This window comes from Apaloderma vittatum, unplaced genomic scaffold (assembly GCF_000703405.1).
Source record: "Apaloderma vittatum isolate BGI_N311 unplaced genomic scaffold, ASM70340v1 scaffold18568, whole genome shotgun sequence".
Classification (NCBI taxonomy): Eukaryota; Metazoa; Chordata; class Aves; order Trogoniformes; family Trogonidae; genus Apaloderma; species Apaloderma vittatum.
Genome location: NW_009732635.1, coordinates 12,204 through 39,109, shown reverse-complemented (window position 1 = coordinate 39,109; position 26,906 = coordinate 12,204). Strand labels below are relative to the sequence as shown.

Sequence of the window (26,906 nt, the reverse complement as noted above, 5' to 3'; positions counted from 1 at the left end):
ATCTAGAAAATGCATTTTGACAACTAACTCTGTATCACTACATTTATTCTTGAAAGGGGAAAAGCTCAAGATTAGGTAAGGTTCACTCATCCTGATACCCTTTTCAGAGAGGCAGGCAGCTAGAAAGTCATACACTGGATTTAATAATTTAAGGATTGTGGGAGAAAAGGAAGTAGAAAGTGAACCATGGCATATATTTGAATTAGACAATCCTCTACTGCTATGGAAGCTGGTTCTAAACCAATGAAACAAAAAAATCCCACAGATCTGAAAGTGTGTACCTCTATTACTTAAATTAATGCGATACAGTTCAGATGATCCTACTTACAGTCCAGTCAATCACAGGGGGCACAGTGACATCCTACACTTGCACATATCACACCGGCCTTTAAAAAAACATTGGTGATTTGATTTCTCCCTTGGGGACTGAGTTCTCCAAAGCAAAAAGGGAAGGCAGATCCAAATTCTTATTTTCTTTATGTTTTCAATGTCAGTGCAGCACCTACCTTCTCCAAGGCTCCCTGGCTAACAGTCTGTGTGGGTAACATGAGGGTGGCATCTCCAGAGTGAACGCCTGCATCCTCCACGTGCTCTGAAATAGCATGTGAAATAACCTGCACACCGTAACAAGAGAGCCGTTAGTCACCTCATGCTCTCTCAGGAACCGTTTCTCTTCACCAGCCTAGCAGTCTCCTGTATCCAAAAGAGGATACAGACGGTGGGGAAAAAAGGGAATTTCCAAAAATTTTGGGAATGTGAACAAGGGGATCACGTCAGTGTCTTTCATACCATGGGTAAGCAAACTCTGAACCTGATCAAACCTACCCCTGCCTGGTGATCCTAAGGCTTCCTTCCTCTCTCTAACACAAACTGACTTGGAATGTAAAAGCTAATTAGGCTTTAAACCAGCTCTCTAAGTTCTGCTTGCCATGAACACCAAAATGTTGTCATTCTGCAATAGAAATAAATATGGTCTAACATAATTTGCATATTATCCAGTAAAAATATATGCTAAAGGATTCATTCACATGGTTAAGCAATGTTTTAAAAAATTAACTATTTAGATGTATACAATAAGGTAGTTCAGGCTTTTCAAGCACAATGTTTTTGAACCTAAGATTAATTCATCTTTTCTTGTTTCTCTACTCATCTCAGCACAAATCCACAGCTGTATAAAAACCATACATTTTTGCATATCTCCAATCCTGAAAAACAAGTCTTATATGAAAGAAAAGTTCTTACTCTTCCTGCCTTGGCTACAGCATCCATTTCTACCTCACGCGCATCTTCAATAAATTTAGTGAGTACCACAGGGTGATCCTATCGTCAAGACAAGAGAAAAGAAGAAAGATTTTATTTAAGAGTATTTGGACATTACTGAAGCGTTTCACTGGAAAACCATTGGGCGCAGAATCCTGCAAGACTAATCTATTAACATCATTATTTCCACAGAAAAATGAACTTTCCAAAGCAGTAACAGGAGGAAGTTTGGCATGATATTCCCAAATCCACTGATGCATTAGTTTAACTGCTCCACAATGTCTCCATGACAGGAAAATCTGGGACAAAACCACAAAGTGAGATTACTGCAAAATAAAGACAGTGGGACACACGCATGGATCCAGTGACCGCTGATCCTTACCTGCAAGATCTTCAATTCTTCCTCCCTCTGAGCCTCTCAGCCACCTCACTAGACACACTGCTTCACAAAGTAATGATTCTTGGCATACTTAATGACTTTGCATAGTGGCTGTTTGCTGTTTTAAAGAGTCATATATTTTAGGCAACCAATCTATTCCTTTGTCATTTCTCTGCCTGGTTTCCTGAGCCTCCAAGGGAGCAGTCACCACTTAATTATAGCTGGCCAGGAACAACTTGTCCTTGACTCTCAGTGCATTCCCTGGTACACACTGTTCTCCTTCCTCTTCTTCCTGTCTATCTCTGGGACGCTAGCACACACTTCCCACTCTCCTCGAATGTTTTCTCCTTCCAGCCACCTGCTCCAACAGATGGTTAAAAATCTAATCCGCCTTCTTCCTGGCCGGGTTTATGTCTCAACATTTTACCTGTCCCATCCACTGTTAACTGCCCGTTATTTATTAGAGAATAAAATGGAATAAATGACAGTTTGTGCATGCTCAAAAGGCTCCTCTTGAAAAAATATCAGGCAACTCCAAAAGTTACAAGACACAATTCCTTATATTTATCAGTGCAAGGGTAAATTCACAGGCAAGGACAATGCCACAGCCTACGCTATTTCATAAATTTTGTGGCTTGTGTCCTGTAACTTTCTGTCTTGCTGCAGTTTTTCACCGGAAGATTTTATATGTGCATACAATCTTGTTTACTCCGATCTGTCTCAACTCACACAAGAAATTTTGAACATTATCGACAACAGAAATGACACAATGACACAACACCACAATAGCAAACTTAAGATGAAGTACAGAGAGACACTAAGTGTTTCGGGGGCTGTGCACTGCTAAGAATGTGTGTTTCCACCACAGGCTGAACCTGTAGTCTTTTGAGAATTAGTTATAGGATTCCTCTTGATAAAAGTAACATTGGTACTCTCCCACTTTCAAAGTTGCTCAGAGACAGCGTGTGCCTCCCTACTAACCTAATCTTCAGGATATTACTGCTTTGTAAGGTATCTCCCTTTCATTACATCTCTTCTTGCTGAAAGGCTAAACTTCCATTATTTGCCTCATACATTTAAAAAGCAGAGTTTTGTTCTTGTTCAAGCCTTAACCATTAAAGAATCCCCCGAGTCAACAGTAATATGTCTAGCTTCTATAGCCAGTTGTGTTTCTAGAAAGTTCCTCTATGACTTATTGTATTTAACCCCAATATTTCTGTGACAGTACTGGTTATGGTACTACAGGACTGTTCTGAACGGTGACCATTCAAAAGGAGGGAAAAAAAAGAGAAGAAGGGAAAAAGCCTTCAGAAGAAAATAGACCAAAAGGCAAGGCCAAACTCAGAGATTGCTGAAAGATCAGACTTTGAATTCTATTAGTTCTTCACTTAAACTCAATAGTTTAACTTTTTCCTCCTCCCATATTCTCATCTTTCCAAACACCCCCTCTACAATATCACTGATAGAAGACAGAGATGAAACTTAGGCTCTGAGTTGTTTCCCATGTATGGAAGCATTCATGTCTTTGGGAAATTGCTCAGTTTTCTAAATTTCAGTGTACTAGGCCAAATCCTTCCCTTTGCTAGAAAAAAAAAGAGATTGTAAAAATCCCCAAATTAGCTTTTGAAAAACATTTAAAATGGAAAACAGAGCTTTTATCTTCTGCTTTACATACTCTATGGATCAATAATCCCACTGGATTAACAGTAAGAGGGCAACAGTCCTGCTTTTATATTAGAGGAAAATGTAACTCAGCACATGATTTGGAGGGTTAAATGTCATAGTAAAATAATAATAATAATAATAAAACAACTCAAAAGGTCATTGGTAAGTGAGAGTATGCCAGGATGAAGTTTTAAATTGTTCAAAGAAGCCAGGCAAAACAGTTCAGAAACGGAGCAAAAGGCCCTAGCTGTTTTATGTTGGTTGGCATAACCGGCTACCAGCAAGCTTGGATGGGGTGGAAGGCTCTCAGCCCATCAGTCTACTATTTATATAATTAACTGCTCCTAGTTAATTAAGGCATCCTGGTCGTATCAGTGAGGATGCTTGCAGAGACTTCCATGGACAGCCTATTGGGAAGAAACTGAGGAGTCAAACTCTAATTTCACTTGCTCCTCCCCAAACAAGGAAAGGAAGGAGTGAGGAAGACACTATACAGAAACAAAGTGATGGAAAACACAATTAAGGTGAAACAAATACAGCAAACAAAAAGAAAAAGCAGTAGCAGCACAAAGACTGGTACCTGAGAGACTCTCGTGGCTTCTGCTAAGAACTTCTTCATTTCCTCTTCAGTGAATGCTACATTCATCGCAGACCCACTGTAAGAATGGCAACGAAAAGAAAACGGGTCAGCTGCCCTTGTGACTTCAAGGGAGATATCCGAGGGTTAGACACCCCTGCACAGGGTTGCCAACAACCTTTGTGAGCCAGGCTAGCCAGGCAAGACCCTGACTCAAGCTACTTCCTCCGCTCTTGACTGAAAGAAAGGCAGAGATGAAACGTAATGAACCTCCATTATACCTCCCCAGAGAAGACAGGTGACCCTCAGAACCATAATGAAGAATCAAACAAAGAACTGTAATTGTGCAGCCTTAGCACTGCTGCCAAACCCCCTTTCTGACCCAAGCCTTTAAAGCTCCCCCCAGGCTGGAGGAGATGTCTAGTCAGCAGACAAGCCTGCTAAGGACCCAGACTTCCCCCATACATGCAGGTTAGCTGTGACAAAACAGATGCTTTGTTCACGTTAGCACAATTGCTCATCAGGGAGAGATGAAGTAAGGAATGCACAGGCCACTGGTGATGGTTGCCACACTATAAATGCAGATAAAATGTGTTGTTACGGCCACTTCACTGTGTCCCTCCCCTAACATCTTAGTCCTTAAGGGAGAGGTACAGCAGATACAGACACTGTACCTGAAAGCTGCTTTGAAACGTAGCTGTCAGTAATACCAGAGAGAGAGATCTGGAAGAACATGGCTCAAAAGCCAATGATTCAGGTGCCTTTTAAATACAAGAACCTTATTTAAAAAAACCTGTCACATTGGTCATTTCTACCATTCATGATTAGCTTCCCCTTTGCTTTGGTGGGCAAGTCCACAGAGGCTGTGGGGAAAAGCGGAGGAAGGATCTATATCACGAAATCAGTCACTTTAGCCTAAGATAAATAGTCACAAATACCTAGGTGATAATACTTACCAGACTACATCTTCAGCTGATGTAAATCAATAGAGTTCAATTAAATCCATGGACCTGTGTCAGCAGCACCACTGAAGATGCGAGCTAGTACCCACAGTACATAGCTAGCGGGGAAATGCATTTAGTTTTCCAGGGCACCCAGCAAATATTGAGGGCTGTATCTGTTCAAAGGATGAAGAAGTCTAGCTGTGGACCTGCTGCTGTTCTGTAAATAGAGGCCAGACAGTGTGCTCTGCTGGGGCTTTTCGCTTTTTATTTCCTCAAGTTTGACATTCTGCAGTTTCATCTTTCTCCCTCAAGTTCGCTTAACTTGTCCAAACACTGTTTAGCAAATACTTAGATGGAAAGGGCCTATACTGAATTTAATAAGGATGGAAACAACATGTCATAAGAAGTGTTCCCTAAAAATCTGGAGAATGACCACACAGAAAAGACACATTCAGCAGTCCCTTCTAAAGGATATTTCCCTGAGGGTTGAACATACAAGAGTTCTTTTTTTTTAAATGAAAAGATTTTTTTTGTTCTCCTAAAAAATAAATACTGTGCCTCTTCATTTTGATACATATCTCTTTTTCCTATGAAAAGGATTCCATCTCAAATTTATTTTCACTCGTAAATTGCAATTGCCTCTCTGCACCTAGTCATTCAGCTATGAAGAAACTCTTTGCAGAAAAGAGCAATCATTCAAAACACGTGAGTTTGCTGTGTGTATGTGCTGCTGAAACTTCTTCAAAAAGTCTAGCTGTGTGGCTCTGCCTATTTAAAGAGAAGCAGCTGCCACAGCGTAGGGACATAAAACATGCCTGTAAGCAGAGAAATTTCGCAAATAAGCTGAATTCAAAAGATGCAGTGTCATTTACTGAAAACAGATGCCAACCACACTAAATGGCCTCAGCATGTTCCCTTCTGTTTTTCCTGGTGACAAACAATCTTGTGGCTTAATTGTACAGGTAGTAGTCTCAGGAACCTGACGGAATATTGCAGATGGTTCATGATTTTGGCCTTCAGGTACAAAAAAGGTAATGCAGTTAAATAGACATCCCTGTGATCACATTCTACCTTTGTTTTCTGCCTGATGGTCATAAGGGACCTGTTGGCTTCCTTTACTGGGCTGAGTAGTTGCCCCACCTGTTAAGATGAGCAGCCTTACGCCACATGCACCTAGCATGGTGTTTTCCACACAGGCCCTGAAATTATTCTCCCCTGTCTCAAGGAGGCTTTTGTAGTTCCTAGCCCGACTGATGAGCTCTGATGGTTGAGCCTTACCTCAGAACGTAGGAAGGCCTCAGCAAACACGGGTAACTCACAGATCTTGCAAATTCAACCGCATCTCTCTAAAGAAAGGGAGGAAAAACATGCTGTGAACAAGAAAATATTTTAAAGCCATGCCAAAATTTCAACTCCATCTGCATTTGCACTTTACTAGAGAATAATACGAGGGGGCAGGCAAGAAGTCAGGGACTACAGCATAAGTTGAACATATGTGACTTCTTGGTTCCAGATTTGCCATCTTCAGACCCTTCCTGTCCATAGAGCTTCACCAAGGAAAAAAACCCAATGCCGACACGTCTCTACTTCTTCGCAATATCCACCTGCTAGAATAGTTTTCAAGGTCAGCAGGATAAAACAGAGTAGCTTGAAAGCAGTGCTAGCTTTTGCCGAGTATATACGCCATGTTGTGCAAAGGTGATTTAAAGATACCTCCCTTCCAGTTTCCGTCCCACTTCCAGTGATGCTATAACATCATTTTACAGTGATTAAAAACATCTTCAACGTCAGCAGTAAAAAACTGTCAAAAGTCTTTGAAATCTTGAAAGGCACCAGTACGTCAATCCCTGCTGAGCAGATGCTCACAACAACCTCCAGACACTTCATCATTTCCCAGACGCACATCCCAACTTACGAGTGTGCTGACGGCCTTCCAGGGAGCCTGGGCCACGTGCAGCTCATCTAGAACAGCTGAGAACACGGAGCGATCTTCAGCCCGGTCAATCTGCAAGGGATTTGTGCCAAGGATCTTCACTCCACTCCGGTGCAGTGGCATTGCTAAGTTATTGGGAATCTGCCCACCTACAGAAACAATGCAACCACTGCATCCCTGTTGGGAGAGAGAAAGGAGAACAGTCATATCTAAGTCGGCTTAGCATTAAGAGGTGTGACAACAAGGAATCTAATATCTAGATTACATCACTTTTCAACCAGGAATCCAATATCTAGATTACATCACTTTTCAACCAGGAATCCAATATCTAGATTACATCACTTTTCAGGGTGCTATGAGCAAAGGCAGATCATAATTATGCTGACCCAGAGGCACTCAGGCTGCAAAGAGTGATTCAGAGTGTGTAGCTCCCTAAAACAGCAGTAGCCTTCTTGTTGTCACTCAGCAGACAGCAATAACTTGAGGTGAAATTCCCCAGGAAACCAAGGAAATCTGTGATGTTCACATGCCTTTTGACATCAGGCCAAGATTTTAACTTCTGAGAGAACCACAGACTGTTTCCTTGTTTTCATGCCATGTTTAAGTGCTTCTGCTTTCCCAGTAAGGATAACCAGTGAGCTGGCACATGCTCCCTTGCCTTGCAGAGGAAGGACACCATGCTATGAAAACCTCCCATCCCACAGTGAAACTCAAAACTCCACTCGTTGAGGTCACGTCTCCTTCATATGTGGACATGGGCATCACCACTTCCGCAGAGCCCACTCCCCCGCTGCAACCTCTGGGCACAGCAGCCTGAGCAAACAAGATGGTTTAGGTTCTTCCTTCTCAGTTCAGCTCTTCTGAGAAAACAGCCTCTCCCTTGCTCATGGTCAGACACTTCCAGAATAGCAGATGTTCATGCAAACTCTTTTTTTACTACGGAGTTGCAAGGCAGCAACCCCCAGCAGAGAGACAATGGAAAACAACTAGAATTCTCTAGTTTTTTCTTTTTTCTTTTCTTGTTATTTGATAAACAAACATCCTTTCCTAGCTCCAGATGCCAGCCTTTAAGGTGTGCTCACTGCTTCCCCCTTTCTGGCCTGTACGAAGCAGAGTCTAGCTCAACAGAGCCCAATCCACCAGCCAGCCTGTGGTGATTCACTCTCGATACACTTAACCCTTTATTTTAATTCACCTTCATTATTTCTAACTAGCTCCTCATTTCCGGTAGTACGTTCGATAGTAACAAGTATTCCAGCCAAACTATCATACATGCTCCTTTCTCTGCAGGTTGTTTGCAAGCACTTCAATTCCACAAGCAGATGAGACAGGACAAGTGGCACAGCATCCTCCAGCCACAAAGGCATGTTTCATGTTCATCACTGGGCAACCACAACATTTTATGTGAGGAAACAATAAACAGCAAATAACAAGAGACAAGTGAGCTCACTTGCAAACACACATCCTTCTTCAGGTGCAAATATGGGCATTTTTTTAACACAGAACACCTCACGCTTTCAAGTACAATTTAGTCCGGTGTGAAGAATTCCAGCAGGAAAAAAAGGCCTTAGACTACCTGCAACAATTATGAGGACATGAATTACACTTACATTGTGTAATAATTATAGGTAATTAAATAATGGGCACTTTGTTTGCAAATTAAAGCTGGTCAATTTTTGCCCCAAGGAGAATCAGGCCCACAACAGAGCTGTAGTGAAGAGCTCTTTTGAACCAAACGTGTTTTACGTGGTTTTACTCAACTCTAATAAACGAGAAACATAAATCAAGTGATCCATGGTTTGGCTCTATCTTTTAGAGCACCAATATTCTTTTAATTAAAAAATGTATTTTTCCTGAAGAAGGTTAGCCCCACTGTTCTTCCTGGAAGAGGAACTTCTTAATGAGGGATTGAAAGGGATTTAAAGTGGCAGATCTGTAAGCTGAGAGCAGCAGGGACTAGAAGTGACTGAGAAAACACAGATGATAAATGCCAGTACAAACGCTGCTCAACTTAAATGTGGTTAATTTCCTACAATAATAAAAAGCCACTAAAAACATCTGGCATTTAAGCAGCCCTTATTATCCTAGGGTCTGCAAGATTATTCTTTGCTGCTAATGTACAGTGCTGGAGATAATTTTTTTCCTTTTCACCATGCAGTCACTTATGGGACAACACGCTGTTGCTGGCCAACAGTAACTATCTGAAAGAGCTTAGGACAGGGAGTGAAAATGCTTCATTAGTAGAGGGTGGAGCAAGGACAGAGGCTATTCTGTGCCCCCATGGGGTTGTCTCATGACATCAGCGCTTGCCATCTCCAACTTAGAAGAAAAAGCCATTCCTTACTGCTTCCAGATCCACTCAAAATACTATACTTATCCCTAGTCCCTGGACCCACTGTCATCCCATACAGACAAGAACCAGACAGTGAATAAAGTAAACCCCTCCTCAAAGCTTGGAATGGTTCCTGTTTAATAATAAGTCAACCTAGCTTTGCTGGCATGGTCAAGCAACATCTTCATCTCTCCTCCCCATATCTGAAATGTGAATGTCCCAGCTAACAGCTTCTCTTCAGCTGCCACTTGTTCCTTCCTTTAAAACAATACTGGTCACTGAGCCTCTAAAATCCAGATACTGCCTGCAAAGTTGGGATGGCTTATTCAGGCAGACAGCAAACAATCACATACTCATTTTTGCTCAAAAAGAAACATAAATTGAGACCCAGCTGTTGCTTACTTCTTCCTTTAAAATTCTGCTTTATTTCCTAATGCATGCTCTTGCCCAAAGAGCCACCCATTGCTCTGCTAGGGAACAGGACTGCTCCACTGAGAAATGTGGGCAGGCCGAAGGGGACTCCAAGGCAGATCACTTTGTCATCAGCCATATTTAATTGCCAGGAAAATGAATAATAGCCTTGCCATTAGATACCTTCAAAATATACGCTATACATAATGTAGCGAAAGAAGCCTAGAGAGAATTACTTTCATCTTTATAACAAAAATCACTCTTTTTACTACCATCTTGCTTTTATGTCATTAGTAATAGAGTTGGGTTTTCTTTTTCCCTGAGTTTGAAAACAAATTAGACCATTAAAATTGTACCTAAGAGCCTCCTTTAATTTTATGAATTGTTTCAGAATGATCCTAGAAACTGGAAAAGAATCAGAAGAGGCCCTCAAGCAGATAGATATTAAAATAAAAAGGGAACATCTTCTCTGGAAACAAAAAGCCAGTAAATTTGACAGAAGGAATTTTTTTTTTTTAAATTATGTTTCTCATAGACTAGCACCTAACTTTGCACATTCACAGTAAATTAAACTTTCCTCCAAAGCACGGCTCTGTTGTGCAGAGCTCAGTCTTTGGCGAGTCAGAGTAGCTGTGAATGTCAGCTGGAGAGGAAGAGGTAAAAAAGGACACTAGGGAGAGAAAGAAGAGGGACAGCAGAGAATATAATCCTGGGATAGGACTGTGTGAAGCTGTGAGCAGCTCTTGGTAGGCAAGTTCCAGCCCTCTCAGTCCCACTGGTAGCCCCACTCCTCAAGGTAGCCTAATTTGTCTAGTCAGAAAAACTGGGAGAAGTCAGTGCACCTATTTATTTGAGCTTGATAGTTGCCCAAGGTTCACTGCTAGTTTTAACAACATTTAGGGAGTTAACCCATCATCTCTATGGAGGGCAAATTGTTGTGTCCTTTGTTTGATGATGGTTTTTATCTACACTTTGCTAATGATCCAGAACTTCTGAGAGCATTTGCCACTGTTCGTTGTACACCGAGACATTAGATAAGGCTAATGAGCAGAAGAGTTTAAAATATCGGTCTGAAATCATGGCACTACTCGTGCTCTGTACATGAGGATGGGAGAGATGGTTATCTGCAGGATTGGTGAGGCACCTCAGAATCAGATCCTGAATTTTTAAGTTGATCATTTCCATAGAGACAAATCCCAACTGCATCTGTCTGAGGAAGTATTCTGTTAATAGAATATTAGCATTTGGATCACTCTTTTTTTTTTTAAAATTAACATCTAACAGATAATATCTTTTTGACTACACTCTGCTAGAGGTCTGGAGTCTGTCCGCAGCTCTGACTGTGTCCTTTTGTGTGACTGTGCTGCCTCTGCACTCCTCAGAGACTTAGTTTCCCTACTTGCAAATTAGGCATAATGATACCGCTCCCTTTTGTCACTACTTGAGAAAAGTGTTCAAAAACAGCTAAGTATTTATTATTCATCTCAGGATGTATTAGACAGCACAACTCTAACTTTGCATGTTGAGGCTCAGACACTGACGGCTTTAACATCTCCAGAGCAAACATCAAATTGGTTGTCCCAAGTCAGAGTCGCAGAATCCTCTGCAAACTCCCAGCATTTCTCTTCTTCCCATTTTATTCCCACCACCTCAGCTCCTGCTGCCTCCCACCTGCTCTCTCTCCTCTCTCAATCACTTTTTGGGTTACTTCACAAGTAGGGCAGCCTTAAAAAATGCCCAGAAGCATGAGTACAGTCCAGCTGATGAGCTGAGGAAATTCCCAGAGTGTGAGCTCTGGGTACCACAGGACGTTATTACCACTACCACTGCTATTAGACCTTGAGATCTGCAACACCTCCCATCAAACCCAGCAAGCCCTGCTGCGACAAGCAGGGTAATGCAAGTTTCAGTATGTACGCATTATTCTTTTCACATACTTTTCTTATCCAACTTGCTAATTACTAACACTACATGTTTAAATGAGTACTTGCTCACTCATCACCCATCTATCTTCTCTTTGATTCTGCAGTAATTAGATGCTGTGTTTCATCAGTGTTATTTGTCTGCCAAACTGTCACACCGGTTTCTTCCACGGCCCGAGTTCAGTTTTGCTTAAGTAAACAGGAGTTCCATGCTCATAGAATTGAGCCTTGTGGATAATCCTTAAGCATTCAAAAATCAGCCTTTAAGATTCCAGAGTGACACCATAGTCTTCTGGCCTGTCCTAAATCTATGCTTTCCAGTAACTTTCTTTGTTTTTATGAAAATTTAAAGAAGTAAAGCAACACATACAAATAGAAAACTATGAACATGCAATGTAAAAACAGTCCTAGATAGTTTTTTGCAAATGGTTCAAGAACAGAACTTCGACAATGGGATTTGAGTTCTGACGTACTTTTGCTTGGTTCCAAATTTGGGAATGATCAAAACATAGCCAGTTTATAAAACCATTTTAGAAACCCGCACCCATTCACAAAGGAGATGAACTCAAATCATCGTATACTGGGAGACAGAGACAAGAAAAATTACAAGTTTAACATGACCTAGGTTCAGCAAAGTTGCTTCAGCAAGTTACATGGCCAGCTCGCACCAAGTTTCAATGGAGATGAAGCTCCTGTAAGCATCTTTGGAAGCCTCAGTAACAAATCCAAGATGAGCATGTTACCAGTTAGAAACCATCATTTCCACATCAGGACCAACTGTTTAGGTTATATATCCTACCATTACCAAATCTATCTGGGACTCTTCTCCATCTCTAGCAGACAAATGCAACGTCTGCCTCAGGAGCTGAGCCACGTCTTGGCTTGACGACAATTCCAGTGCCCCTTCCTGATCTGCCAGCCTGCATGCTGGACCACATCCACCAAGTCACCACTCTATTGCAAGGCAGAGAGTGCAAGTTCTTGAGCACGAGTTAGCATTATGCACATAATTTGTTCTGCCACTTCAGGGGGAGTACTTGTGCTTCAAGTCAAGGATAAGCTGAAGCGCTAAAGCTCAGAACCGCAAGGGCAGAACAATTTGTGCGATAAACGACTGTGCGACAAATTAAATCTGCTTGCAAATATTGCACAATATGGTATCTTGCAAAATAATTTAATATTTATTTGGCATTCATTATTGAGCAGTCAGCTAGGAACATCAACGATGTGTAAAATGCAACATCAGGATCCAAACCAAACAGCTTTTGCTAGCAAGCTCTCTCCCCTCGCCCCTAGCTGCTCTGCCAAAGCAAACTAGTGACACGAATTTTGAAAAGTTTGGTTTGCTTCATGCTTTTTGTTGTGCTTCTGCTTTTCTTTACCTCATATTGGTAGATGTCCAGGATTCTTTCCAATGACAGCTCCTCAAAGTACAGTCTGTCACACTCATCAAAATCTGTGCTCACCGTCTCCGGGTTGCAATTCACTACGACGGTCTTGTTGCCAAGCTGACGCAGCGTGCGGATACTGGAGACAGCACACCAATCAAACTCCACGCTGCTGCCTGCCAGGAGACAGGGAAGTGGGCAAGGAAAGGAAAGATGCAGAGAAGAAAACATAAACAGACGTTCTCAGTGCTCAAGCTTAAAAAAGTCTTTTAAAAAAAATCAGCATTGTCTCCTGTCAGCTCAGAGCAAGATGTCTAATTGTCCTCCAGTGGAAACTAAACTAATCATCCACAAACATGAGCCTCCAAAGTACAACAGGTAAGTTGGCTCAGCAGCTCAGGAGTGACAACCTCTATAAGACATCTGTCACCCTGGCTCATCAACACTCGTGTTCGCTCTTGCAGCCCATCCAGCTACAGCCAACGTGCTTTTAGACAAACTTAAGATGCAGAAGATCAGAGGTGACCAAACTGAGTGCCCATTATTTTAAAACATTCCTGTTTACAGCAGGAAACATGAAGCACTTGTACAGATGTAGTTTTTAAAAAAAAAAATAACACAACAGAAGAGTGAGGTGGTGTTTTACCTTCCAAAAGAGCAGAGCATGGCCAACCCAACAACAGAAAAACTGCAACTCCGTGGGTTTAACCTTCCTGTGCGCTGGCTCTAGATAAGTCAGTAGGACAACTTTAGAGCCAGTCTCTGACCCCTTTATCTTGGTTCAAAGGCCACAGTGACTATGGCAACACTGTGGGGCACGCACATCCCGCTGTCCTGAATCCTGAGTAAGCACTGTGGCCACCTCTAAAGGAATGAGGCACACAAGGAGTCACTCGGGTGAGCACATGGACTTCGTGCTTCATCTTGGCCAAAGCCGCAGGACTTGGGACTTGGGCAATGCCAGGGGCTTCAGGCAATGTCTGAGTCCAGATTTGCACTAACAGCTACTGTCCCATAAATTTCTACGCTCAGATATCTAAGAAAGATACCATAAATAGAGAATGAAGCCTATTAAAAAACATCATTAAATGGTTATGCTTGCACCCTACAAGAAAAACTTGGCCTCATCATGATGCGTTCACAGTAATTACATGATTGTTAACCACCGATATTATTTTTATATATAACTATGTGAAAGATACATTGGAAATACAGGCTGTGTATTTCCAGTCACAAACAGATGCTGTCACAGGTCACCCGCTGACAGGAACACAATTTACTTCCCTACTTCTGTCAAACAGGAATCTCAGAACATGCCCAGGACTCAGCTAAAACCCCGCAGAAAAGAGAGGGAAATGAAATCAAACTGGATGTGGCCCAGAAGGATCACCAGATCACTCTTGGTATTCTACTTCCATTATTCAGGTATTCTTACACATATAAGAAACCTCAACTTTGGGACACAATGCTCATCTGGAGTCTCCATCTGACTGCTTTAGGTACAGTCTGGGAGAACTGCTGAGCACTTGAAAGTATATTCTAGTCACATCCAATCACAGTCATGTCCAAACAGTGGGAAAAGGGAAGACAGCCAATTATCAGTTATACTAGTAATGACTGTTGCAACATAACCAGGCACTGCTGCTCAGAAGTCAATTACTACACCAATACAGCCATGTTTTTGAACTCACTTAGAGGCTTCAATCATGTTAAATCCATGTACACATCTTAAAATTTACAGAGCACTCTGCTGATCCACGCAGCTGGTGAAATAGCTTATTTAGGTTGCTTTCCGAGCTGACTTTCACACAAGCCAACTCCCGTCCCAGGACAGCAGACACCCTCCTGGCAGCAGGTGAAGAGCAAGCGTTGCCATGAATATCTGAGCAACAACGCCCAGAGCAGGGGTCACATCCTGCAGCTCAGTCTGTGAGCCAGAGGCCTTCCCATGGGCGTGGAAGGTGCCTCAGAGCAAGCTCTGCAGTCAAAGAGTGGGGAACTGGACGAATTCACATTGTGTTTCTATTTGGTATATTAGCTAACAAGAACAAGGAAACTCCAAAAAAAAGACACATCAGTTTGGATAATTTTCTTTTTAAATACAGAATATAGTATGACTTGAAATAACCTCACACTTCCCCCAAATAATTGTATTTCTTTGCAAAAGTGTCAACATAATCCAGATTTGTAATATATTTCTAACTATTTTCAAATAAAATTCATAAGATGTTTTGTGTTTTTTAATCTAAAACTCAGTTTTCACAAAGGAAATAATCTTATTTTAAACAGACAAATAGATAGATACATAGATAAATGAAGTCACGTGTTTAACTTCCATCCAAATAATTTAGTCCATTCTTACCTGTTCCTGTTTTGTAAACATAAATCCACAGGGAATACCAAGTTGATCCCACTGAATTACAATTACGGTTCTGAAAGCATAGAGGAAAAGCACGCTCCTTTTTTGCTTTCAAAGGATAACACAAAAAAAAAATCAACTTGCCTACTGCATGCCAGAATAAATAATCTTTTAGAAGTGCAAGCAGTTGTTTCCTTTAGCCGCCTTTATTCAGCTGCAATCTCTGCCAAAGTTTGTTTTGATCTAACCAAAGCTACAGAGCAGGTAAGACCAAGACCAGACCTGTACGGCTAATGTGAGCAATTAGGAGTTTTAGGTGAACAGTGCAAAATGTATTCACATGCATTTGATCAAATTATTAAACAACGCTGCCACCCTTTTCATGTTCATTTTTTGTAACCATGCTACACAGCACGTTGACTGGCAGAAGCATTCACAAAAAGAAGCATAATCATGGAGTGTTCCTCCTGATTTCACTCATCTCAACATTCATACTGGAAACTGAGTTCAAAAAGACACATCCTACAAACAGCAACAGGAGGGTAGCATGTGCCCTGTCCATCTAAGCAAAACAAATGGATGTATTTCAACTTTCAAAAGTCACCACCACTACTGGCAAGACGCAGAGCAAAAATATTTCTGAATAATAAGCAATTTATGATTTGGATGGAAGTTAACCATGTGACTTTATTTATTCATTTATTTTAAGTAAGATTATTATTTTCTTGTCAATAATTGCAAGCTATTTGGAAGGATCCACAAAAACCCCAGAAAAGGTTAAAATCATCAGCAGTCTGTCTACCCAATACTCATAGAGGAAACTCTTATGCTGCATAATCATCTGAGTGGGGTGAAAAACAAGCATGCAGAGAACTGTTTATACAAAAGCAGCTGAAGAATCAAAATATTTTCACAGTCACCTATACTAACAATAGTAAAACACGTAGTATAGAATAACATAATCTCGAGCTAAGATAGGCATGGAAGCAACAAACTTCTGTACAAGGTGCCAGGTGATCAAGACCTTAACATGTGCAAAAAAAATAAGATAAAAAAAATCCCTAAAACTTTGTGGAAAACATAACTAAGTGAAAAGTGAAGAGTAATAAAATTCTCCTGCTTTTTTCAGGGCGTGAAATGAAGTCTCCAAGCAAGTGTAAAAGGCAAACCTTGTGCTAGGAATTGATGTCCTGTGCACTGTGCTTTGGAGGGTTTTGTCATCATATGAGAAGAGGAACAAACGAACCACAAGAATATCCAAAGGAGGCTCAAGGGTGCAAAGAGAACAGAGGAGCTGTAAGAAAGATTTACCTATGTGATATGGTCCACAGCCCAACACCATCACTCCACAGTCATCAAATTTTACGTCGTGTTCCTGAGAAGGGAGGGAGAAAAATCATCAGGATCTGTATTCCACAGAACTCCATGCTTTTCAGAATAAACAGTTTCTGGTGCCAGCCCATATCCAACAGTCTGATCCCTCAAGGCTGCAGTCTGATCTCATTCACTGCAGTGTAAATCAAGTGCAACTCTACTGGAACTAGTGGTGCTGCACTCAATCCAAAGGAGACACAGCACCTCTGATCTGGCTGTTGGAGCAGCCTAAGGAGCTGTTAAGTTTCACATAAAAATGAATGCTAGAATGAGTGAAACATGAGCTCTGCATTCCCAGCACTTGACCCAATTGGAGAGGATGCAAATACAGGTGATGCAAGACAGGATCAAAACAACATAAAGGCATTAACACCAAGTGCACTGGATCAGTATTTGAGCAAGAGAAAGTTCCAGGCCTGCTATAAGAAAGTCATGCGTAACACTATCCAAAATAATTGCTACAGAGACAAACACGTGCAAGACCTCCAGAAATAATGCAGCACAGGGGAAAGAGATCAAACTAGACAGCAGTGAGACTGGTGTTTCTGAATGCGCCTACCTGCCCGTTGTATGTGACATAGAGGTAATTAGTTACTGCTGGGTATTCTGCTGCCAGCGTGTCGATCTGTACAGGGAAGAAGAGAAGAGATTGTGACTTGGTGAGTGCAAGATCTTTCTTACACCCAGGTATTTCGGGATTTTTTTTTCCCTCTTCCCTTTTCTGCTCCTATTTCCCTCCTATTATTTTCCCATCGTGGCTTTCGGCAAAAGGCAGTGATCTGAACTGTGGTATGTGCTTGCAACACAGCAGATGCCTGGCTTTCCCCCATATCCTAGAAATTAGCCAAGAGGACAGTCTACCATCTCTTTCTAAGCTGCAGTTTTAGCTCCGCATCTCTGCTAAAACACCTTGACTCTTCCCATCCATCCCTCCTTGCCAAGGCCCTCGTTCTCCCGTTTTCTTGGCAGCATTAATCACACAAATCTCCATTCCCCCAAGTCTCCTGTCTCTTTAGCTGCACCACCTGGGATCTTCACACTATAGTCTTGTCTCACTTCTGCACTGAACACAAACATGCACACAATAGCACTTTAAGATCATGCCAAGTAGCAGACCCCAGTGCTACTATTACGTAGTTATGCTACAGTAAAACTTGTGCTTTGCTAATTAAGTGGCACGCAAAGCAAGAGTGTTTTTTCAGCCACCCCTTATATGCAGTTTTCTACACACTCTTATATAATTAGTCACCAGAGGAGAGTAATTTGCCTACTAGGCTGTTCACAAACTACTTGTGCCCACTACTTCTTGCATGTTATACATGGTTACTTGTCCATCTAGGTCACCGGTGATAGCTGAAGTTCCCAGAATGAACAGCTAAAACATTTCTGCACAGAATACTAAACAGGGAACAATATTGAAGCAGTCCTGACATGAATTTTTGCATGCTATACCATTTAAAAATCTGTCCAATCTTTAAGTATTTTCAGGAATCCCCCACTGGCTGTCCAAATCCTTGTGAGTAATGAAGAAAGTGACCTTACGTCATTAGCGCTCTGTAAGTGTCTGCTGCTCATTACCGTTGCTAATGGTGCAACTTGTACTTCATAGCTCAAGAAGAAACATATGCTTTGAAGCCACAAATGCAAGTGTAAGTAGAATGACCTTATTAAGGGTACCTTGGCACACAAATCAATCCAGCACCGCAATGCCATATGCAGCTGAGAGAACGCAGTGCATGACCAGGCACGTTTTTGTGGGCCAGGTGAGGACACACAAGGAAAACAGCAGCTGGGAAACAGAAGGAGATTTGGCACCTGGAAATGGGCCTGAGGATACAGATGGGCTCTTTCAGAAACACTCGGTAGTTTGGGTTGGGTATTTTTTTTTTCCCCTTTAAAGACGAAAAAAACAGCTGGTGGCAGTTTAATGCCAACATACCTTAAATGCAGCAGCAGAACACCTAGCAAAGCACTCATGACACTGCCATGAATATCAGATAAGCTCATTACACTCGTGCTATCACAATGAATAGCAAATGAACCCATAATAATAGCACACTTCAAATAAAGTATTACCCTGTAAAAAGTTATTACCAAGAAAAAAGACATATTACACTTTTCATGGTCACACTATGGTGGGCCAGCATTCTCAGCCTTTTCCTGAAGCCAGATAGCTGACTTTCCCCCTCAGTCACACAGAATATGAACAAGAATATTCCGTGTCTCTCTACATTGAAGGCTGCTGTGCAGAAGCAACAGCTACATGGGTGAAATTTGTTCTCTAATGTCAAACTCCCATGGATATTAACAGCATCAGGGATTCCATCTAAGGACATGGAGATCTCCTGCTTCTTGTACCCTTGAAAGTCCTCACTATGAACAGCAATGTTTCTCACGTACCTGTTTCACCCAGGGCACTATATTCTTCCTCAGTCTCAGCTGCCGGCACTGGACTTCAGTCAGTCCCAAGCACTTCCCAATTTGTTTGTCTGAGAATCCCATCTTTTTGGCTCTCCTCAGTATCTCTTCTGGAACTGTTTCACTGGGAGTAAATAAGAAAAACACCTCTCATGAGGTTTTACATGAATACTTAGAAGTTATAAGTGTTTGTGCCTTCCATACTGCATACAGTTGCTGTAGGATCATGCATATAATGGCAAGAAAAGAAAGAAGATCCAGCTAAGCCACGCAATCCTCATACGTTAAAAAGAATAAATAAATCTTTATTCTACTGGATGCCCCACACAATTGCCTGTAAGGTAAAGTCTACAGACAGACTGCTGATGCTAGGAAGTGAAACACTTTCTTTCCTTGCATTTTTGAGACAGGAAAGATTGACTTGTGATGAGATCCATCATCTCCCAGGCAGCATTCTCCACCAGGCAAGCACAAGCTCACTGTAACTGAAACTGTATGGTCATTTACTATTACAGAGGATCTGCAGTGATTCTTTCCTTGGACTCAGTATCCCCACATCTCCACGCCCAAACTCTAACTCAATCTCTCCCTTACATTCCTCCTCCCAGCCTAAATGTTAAAATACAGGCCTCACCAGGCTGGGCTGAATCAATAATTACATACGTATTCGCATTTCCTGCCTCTCACGGCATCTGCCCACTCCACACAACAGCATGAAATTCCTGAAGCTCTGGGATGAACCATGCGGAGGCATAAACAAGCCTCAACCCTGCTGAGCTAGGGGACGACTAGCCTCAAAACATTACAGGTTGTCCCAAACAAGTCCTTCTTTCTGCTCTTGAGAATGCTCTGTCTACCTTCAGAAATGGTCAGTCTTTTGAAAAAGCATCCACCCCCTACCATAGTAGAAATGACCTTCAGAGGCTAACACACAAGGCAAGTTTTTCCACTGACAGTCCCCAGTATAATTTTTTCTGTAGCACTTGTGCTGCTTCTCACATTATGAAAACAGAGAGAAGGAATAGACAAGGTAAAGCAGGAGTATCTTCTTTGATTTCATATTTGCAATCAGGGTCTCAATATTTCTACACATTTGTTCTCCTGCGTTTGCTTTTCAGGAGTCCTGGTTTTTGCTGTTTATTTCAAACACCTTGCTTTCCTTGGCCGTCTCTGCAACTCAACAGTTTCTTGCCCATTTTGCTTTCGATTTTTTCATCTTCTCCACTCCACCTTTATTCCCTTGACTTTTTTCTCTCCCACACTATCTCTGTTCCACTTTCTTTTGACTCCACCTATAGCCCTTATAGTTTCTGCCTGTTTCTGTTTCTAAGCTACCTTTTCTAAGCTTAGCTTTTGGAAAAACATAAAAAAGCCTACGTATTTTTATCAGCACTTCTGCTTTTCATCTTCATTGCCAAGAGCATCCTTGCCTGCCCAATAAATCAATATTTTATGAGCAAGCAAGCTCTGAATCAGGAAAAAGGAAATGATTAACAAACAAGCAATTTTCCTAAATCAGAGCTTTTGAATTACGCCCTTTGCTTGATGGTATTTTTAAATAAATAGCATTATGTTATTTGAGTGAGAAGAGAGGGGTAAGGCCGCTTTATTGGAATGTGTCAGGAAGCTGAAGCATGAAAGAGAATCATTGGATTGGATTTTCTGCTCTGGCTTAGGCACAGAGCAGCTCTGACACCTTTGTTAAAACCAGGCTACCATAAACCAGGTGAGAGTCACAGAATTGTCAAAGCAGCTGTTTTTAGAGCAAAACTGGGGACCAGAAACTTTTGGGTTCAGATCCCTGGGTATATGGGTTTTTCTCTCTGAATTCCTCAACGCGACTTCTCCTTTCCCTGCAACATGAGAAGAGAGTCCTCCACCTGGCTACAATAGCATAGCAGATAGCTAGGGAGCATTTGCAGAAGACACTCTCCGAAACGGCTGTGCTCTGCCCCGTGTCCCAGCCTGGCACTAACAACCAGCCTGCTCTGCCCTCAGGAGGCTCCAGGCACAAGCATCACCAAACCCCTTAACTTCTACCCTTGATCTTCTTCACTATGAGGATGGTGAGACACTGGAACAGCTTGCCCTGAGAAGTTGTAGATGTCCCCTCCCCAGAAGCGTCCAAGTCCAATTCGGACAGGGCTTTGAGCAACCCGGTCTAGTGGAAGGTGTTCCTACCCATGGCAGGAGGGGTGGAAATAGATGATCTTTAAGGTGCCTTCCAAATCACGCCATTCTATGATTCTCCACCACATCACCTTTCTCACTCCAGCAGATCCCGTTTTTTGCTAGTGTCAGAAGGAAACAGTCTGTATACTCCAGCAGGCTGAGCTTCCCAGGTTTTTGATTTAGTTCTGGCTGCAGACAGACTTTGCAAAATAAGATCAGCTTTGCAGTGCCACAGTACGTTAAAGCCTGAGGTTTCCATGCACTAGTGCCTCCGCCACAAAACTCCTCTGCTTCTCCTCAGCCTTTTCTACTTTCTAGTCCCAGCTTAGAGGCAGGATGTCTTGCATAAACCATGAATGCCAGAACAGAAGGCATGGATGGGTGTTTTAAAAGAGGAAACAAAGTGAAATCCACCAGTTCTCTAGTGAAACAGATGCTAGTCATCACTGGCTATTAAGAAGAACTCAGCCAAATTAGATTCTCTCCAAGATTCAGCATTCCCTAAGTATGAGTGAGCAGACCTGATGACCCCAAGAAAATGAGCCTGTTTCGGTACAGTGTACTTCCTTGCTCTCCCTCCCTTCTGCCTCAGAAACACACATAGTCGGCTTTCATTTGATTACTGACAGAGAAAGAAAATTGCTTTCATTTGCAGCTTATTTCAGTATTTCATTATAACAATATCATTCATCGTCATCCCCCCAGCAGGGTGGGTAGAAGAGAAGCAGTGATTATTTGGCAACATGATTCATTTGTCTGGGGCTAGCAGCTTAAACTTACTAATCCGTGCAAAAATGTGACCAGCTCTGTACAGGACAAGAAGCACTGAAAAGAAAAGCTGAGTACCTAAAGGGAAAATGAAACCATGCATTTTTTCCTCTGCTACTCTCAATGCATGATAAATAAAAGATAAGAGACGTAGCTTTCAACACAGCTAATGAAAAAGATGCGGCGGGAACCTCTATTGAAGCAGCACCTAGACAGGAAGGGTTTTCTCATTTCTCACTGCCATGGAGGCAACTTAACATGGAGGAAACACATCCAGCCCAGCACGAGGCAGGAAAGGTTAGAACTGACAGCCCGGCCCCGGGGATGTAACAGTTTTGCCATTTAATATTGTCACAGAAAATCAGCAAGAGTCAAACACCCAGCAGCGCTGCTTTCCAAGCACTTAAAACCAGAATCTGCCACGAGATGAGAAATTGCCAAAAGACTCTGTGATGGCCCCCAGGGATTTGGAGGCACAGCCAGAAGGAGCAGAAACATCAAGCCAGCAGAATTGCTTCACCATGTTTAAAGGGAACTGGATCAGAGAACTTCAAACCTTTGGCACTGGTATGGAAATCAGGCTGCCCCTCTGCATGCACTGGGCACACATCTTTATACCTGGATAATTTCCACTTATTAGTGAGGGCAATTTTTAGCACTTATATCTCAACTTCTATGGTGGCAAGAATATACAGAAATACGCCAAGAGTATGGTAGAAAGATGCTTATCTTACAGATAGCAAAACTGAGACACATAGAGGTTAAGGGATGATGGTTTTTAAAATGCAGCATTCCCACTACCTCTGCTCAAAGACAGCCCTTTAGACTTGCTGGAGACACTAAAGCCAGCAAGAGCAGAATCAGGCTGATCTCTTTGAATGCTTGAGTGCAAATAACCCTTTCAAGAGCTCCCCAGAAATCTAGCACTGAAAAAAAAGAAAAAAAATATACTCAGTTTTGGCTATTCCCAAACACATGACTCAGTCCTACATCACTGCCTCCCACTTTCCCCTGAAGCATCACTTACTTTTCAGAGAGCAAAAAGTCTCCCAAAGATTAAAGCCCCTCATTGGTTTAGAATCAATTCTGAAACAAGGCAAGATTAAGTGGCTGTGATTCCAGACTCTATAACATTCCTTTTTCCCAACATTCGCCTTTGCAAAATGACAGTCAGAAGTTTCAAAACCGTAGATTTTCAACTGTAGAATTTCAAAACCGTACGATTAGAATTCTCCACACTGCCATAATCATTTAGTAGCTGTTCAGTTCCTCAGAAAGGTGAAGTCCCCTGCACGTTTCCCAGTTTATAAACAACACAAGCATTTCCCAAACCTTGCTTGTGCTTCCGTTTCATCTTCCAGTGTTGATTTGTTGTTGCTTTTTTTGTTTAAAATTTCACCCTGTCATCTTCGGAACTCCATCCACTCACTTCTTCAATAATAAACGATAAAAGGAAATGGAATAAATTCCCCTTAATGAGGAAATTTTCACCTGGCACAGAGGACCTGGGGAAACCTATTAACTGACTGGAGGAACGCTGGCAGCATTGCAATTATCGGGAGAGCCTGCTTGCTTCAGCACAGCCCTCTCTTCCACTTGACCAGCTTTCATCTGATTCATCAGTTTAGGAATAATGCTAAATAAACGTGCTTGCAGAAAACCCCAGCTTCATATGGAAAGAAGCACTCTTCTTCTTGTCTTCCAAATCAGGCTCTGATTCCCTTTAAGTATGTTGTCAAGTTTACAGCCATCCACATATTACTTAGGTGTTTGTTAATGGGTCTTGACGAGAAGGATGAGGAATGTTTTGTGAACTGAGGGCCAAAGCTGGGGCTGGGAGCACTTGGGACACAGCTATTGCATCCGTTAATGAAAGCAAGGAGTGCTGGAACCAACACACTTAATGGCCAGGTCTGAGAGCTCTTCCTTTCTCAACAGTCATAGAGCTGGAGGGTTTCAAAAGCATATTTGATTCCAGGCTGGATTATGTACAAAGACAGATTCTTCCTCTTTTCTTCATTGTCCTTTTCTGCTTCAAGGCTCCTTGTGGCTTCCTTGATTGCTCCTGATGTTTTACAAGATTTTGAACATGCTACAATTAAAATAATGAGATCGGTGTATAAATTCTCTCCCTGCTCCTTGTCTCAAGGAGACAGATTGTTACCAGTTTTCCCCTCCTGAGAAACTCATGAGATGACTGACAAAAAGCTGTCAAATGAGCGTTTAGGGAATGAGAAGCTGTAAACCAACAAATCTCACTCACTAAACAACTATCACTCCAGCGCTCTGCATTTTTAACACTTAGGTCCCTGGGCTGATAAATCTCATTGTGGACATCTTGATTTAAGTAACGTGAATCTCACATCACGCCCTAACTTTTAAATGACTCACACCTAGGATTAAGTGATGTGCTGAAGCAGCAGCTCACAACAAAACACAGGTAAGAAACAGGTTGCAGATGCTTCTTCAAGGCCTATTTTCTAACCCCGGTAAAAGAGAGCTTTAAGGTCTTTTCTGGAATGCCATGGTACAGACTCCCCAGCTTCCAGTACTGTACACACTGGTTACAGAGATTGGGCAATGGCTTTTAAAGGGCAATGCCTGTATACCCTCTGTATCAAGTTAAAAACACATAGTGCCTCTTTACAAATGTACAGATGTTTTGAAAGAAAATACAGCTGTGAAATTACTAGTGGCTTTATAAGACAAATAAAAAGTAGCTTAATATCAGAGCCACACAAAGTACAAACAGCAGTGCTGAATAGCTGCTTACATTATATTCTCCTCATGTACTGAGTTTCTAATCTGCTGCTGAGTCTTCCCTGCCCCACAGTTCACAAAGAAGACAGAAGTAATCTTCTCAGTTAGTTAAAAGCACGTACTACAAGTATGTCAGTGACAGCTCCTCAAACAGTATAAATCAGCGTAGCCTCATTTAGCATCACTGGACCTGCTCTGCTTTATACCCACACAAGATCTGACTTATGCTCTCTGGCCTGTCCCAAAAGCACACAAGTCAGCAGAAACGCTGCTTTGGAGAAGAGCGGGTGTGCAACACCCACTGTGGAAGAGCACAGGTTATTGATGGCCTGTCTGATCTTTCCTCCCTGCACTGTTTCCCAGGTCACCTGCTGGAACCAAGTTTTAATTCCAGCACCTGCATTTCTGTGGCTACTCCACCACAGTTCTTTTTGAAATCAATTCACGCTTCTAGCAAGCAGCTTTCAAAGCGCATCTTTCACAGACCCAAGGACATGAGCTTCAAAACAGAATTCGTAATAAACAACCTCTTCCATGGGCCACTGAGCAGAGCACCTGGCTACAAATGCTGGGCTGAAGTGGGTCTGCACCCCTCACACATTTTTCTGCTTTCCCCTCTATTAACTTGTGTCTCTGACAAAAGAAATACTCAGGACTGCACTTCCTCCTTTTCAAGCCAACCACAGGCCAGGAGGTGTTTTCACTCAATGCCCACAGAGCAAGGAGACACTCTCTTCTGGTTCAAGAAGGACACGGAACTGCTAGAGAGAATACTGCAAAGGGCTACAAAGATGACTAGAACATCTCTCTTATGAGAAGAGGCTGAGGAATTTGGGGCTTTTTAGTCTGGAGAAGAGAAGACTGAGGCGGGAGCTTATCAATGTTTATGAATACTTAAAGGGTGGGTGTCAGAAGGATGGGATCAGTCTTCTTACAGTGGTGCCCAGTGACAGGATAAGAGGTAACGAGCACGAATTTGAACACAGGAAGCTCCATTTAAACATGAGGAGGAGCTTCTTTACTTTGAGAGTGGCAGAGCACTAGGAGCAGCTGCCCAGGGAGGCGGTGGACTCTCTGTCTGTGGAGACATTCAAAACCAGACTCGAGACTACCCTGTACAACCTGTTCTAAGTGAATCTGCTCTGGCAGGCAGGTTGGACTAGATGATCTCAAAGTCCTTTCCAATCCCTAACATTCTATGATTCTCTGCAACAAAGCTCTGAAGTATAAAGTCATCAAAACATGATTGGTGCCATCATTTCCCCCTGTTAGTAGGCTGGCTAGTTTGGTGTCAGCCAAAAGGAAGACCTGATGTTTTCACCAAGGTTAATTTGAAGAACTGAGATTTAAAAAGGCAGAGTTCAGTTCACTGCTCTGCCAGGCTGCCTTTAAGACTTTGGGCAAGCTTTACCATGTCTGTGCTTTGCTCCTCAACTGCAAAATGGGGTGTTTATCATGCTCTTTTCTAACTTGAATTTTACTTCACAACAGTTTTATCAAATGTTCCTCTTTGAGCAACATACTCACGTTTCTGCCTATTGCAAGATGGCCTGATCTTCCCTGGGTCTTACTCAGATTTTTTCCCAGCAACAAACTTGACCACATCCCTTTTTTCCCACCCTCCCATCCCTATGACCTCCCAAGTAACAGCAAAGACAATCGGTTACAGGTTCATTTGCTACAGAGGTGCCTAAGTGACTGAAGATCACCCATCCTACTGATTGTCAACAAGGCTTTTGTCCCCTCGTCACTTGGGCATAAGCAATGTTTTCACTATAGTTGCCTACCTCTTCACCTATATTTAATGGTATTTGTCATACATTCTCCTTGTATACAGCTACAGTTCTCGGGGATCAGAAAACTGGGAACAGAAAAAAGTAACCACGGCCACATGCAACCAAAACCTCACTGCAGGTGGTCGAAGAATAGAAGCAAATTCCAAAAGGAGCTTCCCCTTTCACCCAGGAGACCATCGTTTTGAGCCAAACATGCCCCTGATGTTACTTCAAAGTCTGGGCTCTTGGGGATGACAGTGTTTCTAGATCCTACTGCAAATATGACTCACTCTGGACTGGGTCCATAACCCTGGCCTTAAAAGTCACATCTTGCTCCTCACTGCCTCAGACAGCTAGACACGGTCTGTTGAAATTCCCACCTCTTTCATGAGCTGTGATGAACAGTCAGTGGGGTCTCCCCAGGGCCCTTCCCCTCCATTTTCTTTTACGGAACAGGTGAGTGCAAATC

General features: G+C 42.3%; 1 protein-coding gene across 1 annotated transcript in view; it reads right to left on the bottom strand.

The window, feature by feature from the left end:
• Positions 1-26,906, bottom strand: part of CPS1 (carbamoyl-phosphate synthase 1, mitochondrial) — a gene marked incomplete at its 5' end in the record, with an annotated part of 54,031 nt that overhangs the window by 16,294 nt on the left and 10,831 nt on the right. Inside the window, 9 exons of the mRNA XM_009875603.1 lie at positions 507-614; positions 1,243-1,320; positions 3,885-3,960; positions 6,104-6,171; positions 6,741-6,935; positions 12,806-12,987; positions 16,482-16,545; positions 17,104-17,169; positions 18,945-19,086. Coding sequence (XP_009873905.1) covers positions 507-614; positions 1,243-1,320; positions 3,885-3,960; positions 6,104-6,171; positions 6,741-6,935; positions 12,806-12,987; positions 16,482-16,545; positions 17,104-17,169; positions 18,945-19,086 — 979 coding nt within the window. The remainder of the gene's footprint in view (positions 1-506; positions 615-1,242; positions 1,321-3,884; positions 3,961-6,103; positions 6,172-6,740; positions 6,936-12,805; positions 12,988-16,481; positions 16,546-17,103; positions 17,170-18,944; positions 19,087-26,906) is intronic.